Below are 5618 nucleotides of genomic sequence, written 5' to 3'. Positions count from 1 at the left end.
AGTTTCAGTTTAGCTAATTGTCACGTGTTTCGAGGTGCAGTGAAAAGCTTTTGTTGCTTGCTATCCAGTCAGCAGAAAGACCATACAAGATTACAATTGAGCCATCCACAGTGTACAGATACATGATAAGGGAATGGCGTTTAGTATAAGGAAAAGGCAGCAAATTACAATCAAGGATAGTCCGAGGGTCACCAAAGATCTACAATGACCCAACCAAATTTGCTTACACAGTGTTTAAGAGGGAACTGCAGATGCTGGAGAATCGAAGGTTACACAAAAAAGCTGGAGAAACTCAGCGGGTGCAGCAGCATCTATGGAGCAAAGGAAATAGGCAACGTTTCGGGCCGAAACCCTTCTTCAGACCCTATCGGGGGCGGAGGTGGGTGGGGACAAGAAAGGGAAAAGGAGGAGTAGCCCGAAGGCTGGGGGATGGGAGGAGACAGCAGGGGGGCTGAGGAAGGGGAGGAGACAGCAAGGACTAACAAAATTGGGAGAATTCGATGTTCATGCCCCCGGGATGCAGACTCCCCAAACGGAATATGAGGTGCTGTTCCTCCAATTTCCGGTGCTGCTCGCTGTGGCCATGGAGGAGACCCAGGACAGAGAGGTCGGAGACGGAGTACGAGGGGGAGTTGAAGTGCTGAGCCACCGGGAGGTCAGCTTGGTTATTGCGGACCGAGCGGAGGTGTTTGGGCAAAACGATCGCCCAACCTCCGCTTGGTCTCACCGATATAGATCTGCTGACATCTAGAGCAGCGGACGCAATAGATGAGGTTGGAAGACCTGCAGGTAAACCTCTGTCGCACCTGGAACGATTGCTTGCGTCCTTGAACGGAGTCGAGGGGGGAGTAAAAGGGACAAGTGTTGCATCTCTTGCGGTTGCAAGGGAATAGTGCCCGGGGAGGGGGACCTCCGAGAGGGAAGGGACTTCCCTGACAAGGGAATTATGGAGGGAGCGGTCTTTACGGAAGGCAGATATGGGGGGAGATGGGAAGATGTGGCGAGTGGTGGGGTCACGTTGAGGAGGTGGCGAAACTGACGGAGGATTACTTTTTTATGTGACGGCTGGTGGGGTGAAAGTGTATGTGACGGCTGGTGGGGTGAAAGGTGAGGACTAGGGGGACTCGGCCCTTGTTGCGAGTGCGGGGAGGGGGAGAGAGACCAGTGTTGCGGGGTATGGAAGAGACCCTGGTGCGAGCCTCATTTATGGTGGAGGAGGGGAACCCCCGTTCCCTGAATAGTGAGGACATTTCAGATGTCCTGGTGTGGAACGCCTCATCCGTGGAGCAGATGCGGCGTAGACGGAGGAATTGGGAGTAGGGAATGGGGTCCTTACAGAAAGTAGGGTGGGAAGAAGTGTAGTCCAGATAGCCATGGGAGTCAGTAGGTTTATAGTGTAAGTCGGTCAGAAGTCTATCACCTGCAATGGAGATAGTGAGGTCAAGGAATGGTGGGGAAGTGTCGGAAATGGTCCAGGTGTATTTGAGTGCCGGATGGAAGTTAGTGGTGAAGTGGATGAAGTCAGTCAGTTGTGTGCGGGTGCAGGAGGTGGCACCAAAGCAGTCGTCGATGTAGCGGAGGTAGAGGTCGGGGATGGGGTCCTGGTATGTATTGAACAAGGATTGCTCGACGTAACCTACAAATAGGCAGGCATAGCTGGGGCCCATGCGTGTGCCCATAGCTACGCCTTGTATTTGGAGGAAATGGAAGGAGTCGAACGTGAAGTTATTGAGGGTAAGGACCAGCTCCGCTAGGCGGAGGAGAGTGTCAGTGGCTGGGTATAGGTTGCTTCTCTGGTCGAGGAAGAACCGGAGGGGTATGAGACCATCGTGGCGGGGGATGGAGGTGTAGAGTGATTGGACGTCCATGGTGAAGATGAGGGGGTGAGGGCCTAGAGAGTTGAATGCGCGGAGACGACGGAGAGTGTCTGAGGTGTCTTGAACATAGGTAGGGAGGGATTTAACCAAGGGTGATAGGATGGAGTCAAGGTATTTGGAAATGAGTTCGGTGGGGCACGAACAGGCGGAGACAATGGGTCTTCTGGGACAGTCAGGTTTGTGGATTTTAGGGAGAAGGTAAAATCGGGCTGTGCGGGGCTGGGGAACGATGAGGTTGGAGGCTCGGTCGGGTAGGGCATTGGAGTGGATGAAGTTGGTGATGGTGCTGGAGATGGTGGCCTGGTGCTCGTCAGTGGGGTCATGGTCCAGGGGTAAGTAGGAGGAGGTGTCCGATAGTTGGCGCGTGGCCTCAGCTTTGTAGAGATCGGCGCGCCAGACTACCACGGCAAATTTGCTTACATTTGGTTTGAAGAGTGGGGTATATTTTCAATGCGATGTAATGGAATGCATATTAATCTACAGGTGGGTGGATGATAATATCTGTGTGTGCAATTTCTTTTTAAACCCTAAGACTGAGAACAGCCAATCTCAGATGTAAGTAAGGAGTTTGCAAATACCACCTGCAGTTCCTTGTGTTTCCAACTTGCAAACTTGTTGTCACTCGTTCCACAACACCAGATTGCTGAGAAATAAATTCTCTTCTATATTTACCTAATAGGCAGTCTGCCACTACAAAGTTCAGATTTTTAAAATACACTTTGAAAATAAAATGCTGCAGACCCTAATGTAATATAAAATAAAACATATTAACAAGGTCTCTTTCTCTGGCAAAGTAACAGCTCTACCGCTGTGCCACTGTGTCACTGTTAACATTGACATAGAAGAGTACGATGTCGACATATTCTGTTGTGCTGCTGCAAGTTAAGGGACTGTCCCACTTGGGTAACCTAATTGGCGAGTTTAGAAGAGTTTAGGAGAGTTGGAAAAAATGACGTTGAAGACCTCCTTCGACCTCCTTCAACTATGTTGAAGACCAGCTTCAACTAGCTACGACTAACTTCGGTAAAATTGGATACCGAATAGTGGAGAGTGAAGACGACCTCCTTCGATCTCCTTTGACTTCCCTTCGTCTATTACGACCTATGACTACCTTTGACTACCTTTGATTACCTTCGACTAACCTTGAATACCTACGACCTACTACGACTAAACCTACGATAAAAAAGTATTGATTTTTTTCCATGGCAACCTTTTTTTACTGGCGGGCATTTTTAACATATTGAAAAAAATGCCGCGACCTAGCTGAGGCCACGAGTACGCGGAGACCACTCTGGAGCATGAAGGAGAGTTACGAAGACCTCCTAGGGCCTTGTGTAGACCATGCTGCGAGTATTAGTCAGTTCAGTTCAGTTTTAATTTGTCATATGTAGGTTAACACAGGGTCAACAGTACAATGAAATGTGTTAGACAAGTCACCTCTGCAATGATATTGCAAGGATAAAATTAAGCGTAAAAAAAAAAAGATAAAAGTGACATTGGTAGGTAAAAGACAATAATAAATAAAATAATCAACATATATGATGCGTTTATGAGTTCAGAAGCCTGGTGGCATGATGGTAAAAACTGTCCTTAAGTCTGGTGGTACGTACAGCCATGCTCCTATATCGTCTGCCTAACGGCAACAAGGAGAACAGTCTGCGTGCTGGGTGGCTGTGGTCAAGGGCAAACTTGCCAGAATTCGTGATTAAGTCGCCCAAGTGGGACAGCCCCTTAAGAATTTCATTGTTCTATCTGGGACATATGACGATAAAACACTTTTGACTCAAGTTGAGACATTATTGTCACATGTACCTAATGCACAGTGAAAATCTTTATTTTGCGTACAATCCAGTAAAATCATGCTATCGTTGTTTGTTTTTTTGTGTGGACTTGTGTGTGTGTGTGTACTATATATAGGATCTATATATTTATGTGTGTATTTGTGAGTATGTGTATATATACACACACTTAACTTTTTTTCTCTCGTTTATTATATGGTTTACAGTGTTCTATGTTTACATATTCTGTGGTGCGTCTACAAGTAGCAAATTCTTGATTAGAATGGGCGTCAAGGGTTATGGGTAGAAGGCAGGAAAATGGGATTAGGAGGCAGAGAGCCAAGATTGAATGGCGTAGTAGACTCGATGAGCTGAATGGCCTAATTCTACCCCTACACCTTGTGAACTTGTGATGCAAGAATGTCATTGTTTTCTCTGGGACATATGGACAATGAAACATTCTTGACACTGTTTCGCTTTCCACAGGTGCAGCCCAAGCCACTGAGTGCTTCCAGCTTGGTCTGTTTTTAGTTTGGATTTTTGGCACCTGCGGTTTGATTTGGTTTTCATTCATCGACCTTGAGCAGACATGCATTTCCGTGGAGTGGTTCCCCTCTGGACAGTCAAAAGCTCCACTCAATTAGGCCATGTTGTAGAGTAAATGAAAGTGGGACCTTGGTTCGGAAGGCTTCTCACTTTAAATTGAGAGGAGCGTTTCGTGGGCAGGTGACTGACAAACTCAAGGGGTTCACTTTACTACAGGTCAATACACACTCAGAGAAAGAAGTGAAACTAAAGCCCTGGACTAAACAGAGGAGCAGAAATTCAAAGGACAGGAATCCACCACTTGCTTTGAAATATGGAAGACATGCAATATTTTTTAATAAAAATCTGAAATTTGAGGCATTTGTGTGGTGACTAGTTTTGTTTAGTTTTGTTTAGTTTAGAGATACAGCGCGGAGAAAGGCTCTTCGGCCCACCGAGTCCGCGCCGGCCATCAATCCCAGCACACTAGCACTGATCTGCACACACTAGGGATAATTTTATATCTAAACCAAGCCAATTAACCCACAAACCCATACGTCTTTGGAGAGGAAATTGAAGATCTCGGAGAAAACCCACGCAGGTCGCGGGGAGAACATACAAACGCCCGTACAGACAGCACCGGTAGTCGGAATCGAACCTGGGTCTCTGGCACTGTAAGACAGTAAGTAGCTCTACTGCTGCGCCACCATGCCGCCCAAAGTGACTACTCAAGTAACACAGTGAACTCCCCACGCACAGAACAATCAAGACTTTTAAATGAATTGACCCATTGGAAATAAACTCAAACCTCTTGCAAAGCTGTAAACCTCTAACTGGAGCTAAAAGGAAACCATTTGCTACAAATTCTGGAGCAATTACTGATTTTGAATTTTTACTCTCTAAAAAAAACACAATCCAAAATAATCCTATTTACAGTAAAAAGCAGTAAAACAATTTTATGATTTTATGTTAGGTACGGATTTCTGCATTTATTTACAAAATAAATAAGTGTGAAGTTATTAAGAGCAATAATAAAGAACTGTAGTGGAATAATCTAATAATATTAAATTCTGATACATGATATCTCGCTTAGTAGTAAATTTCCTCAGATGCTGCAGTTTGTACTTGACCTCTGTAAACCTGACCTGCAGGAGGCTTATAGAATTTGTTATAAAATTGAACTGGCTGTCACATGTTTTCAATAAACAGAAAATAAGCAGGATGATGAGGGCTTTGCTGTTAAATCTATCCTTTGTAGGACTCGATTCTGTGCTGTAATGTGTTATTAGTTAGCGATAAGAATAAGGAATTCAGCCAATATTTCAGGAAAAGTTTGTAAAGAATTGTAAGCTCATGGTCAACAAACTTTTCCTATGAAAATAGTAACCGTTCGTTTAAAACAACAATATGCAAATTACAGCACTTCTTATATGCTGCC

The 5618-nt window shown here is 45.4% G+C and overlaps 1 protein-coding gene across 1 annotated transcript; it reads right to left on the bottom strand.

The window, feature by feature from the left end:
* Nucleotides 1-598: 598 nt before the first annotated feature.
* On the bottom strand, nucleotides 599-2258 carry LOC129703804 (uncharacterized). Its single transcript, XM_055646509.1, has 2 exons — nucleotides 1188-2258; nucleotides 599-783 (listed from the first exon to the last, which is right to left on the bottom strand). Exons 1-2 carry the CDS (start codon nucleotides 1866-1868, stop codon nucleotides 748-750), a joined length of 717 nt encoding a protein of 238 aa, XP_055502484.1. The 5' UTR covers nucleotides 1869-2258; the 3' UTR covers nucleotides 599-747.
* Nucleotides 2259-5618: the final 3360 nt, after the last annotated feature.

The sequence above is a fragment of the Leucoraja erinacea genome, chromosome 14 (assembly GCF_028641065.1).
Source record: "Leucoraja erinacea ecotype New England chromosome 14, Leri_hhj_1, whole genome shotgun sequence".
NCBI classification, from domain to species: Eukaryota; Metazoa; Chordata; class Chondrichthyes; order Rajiformes; family Rajidae; genus Leucoraja; species Leucoraja erinaceus.
This window is presented reverse-complemented; position numbering and strand designations above follow the sequence as displayed.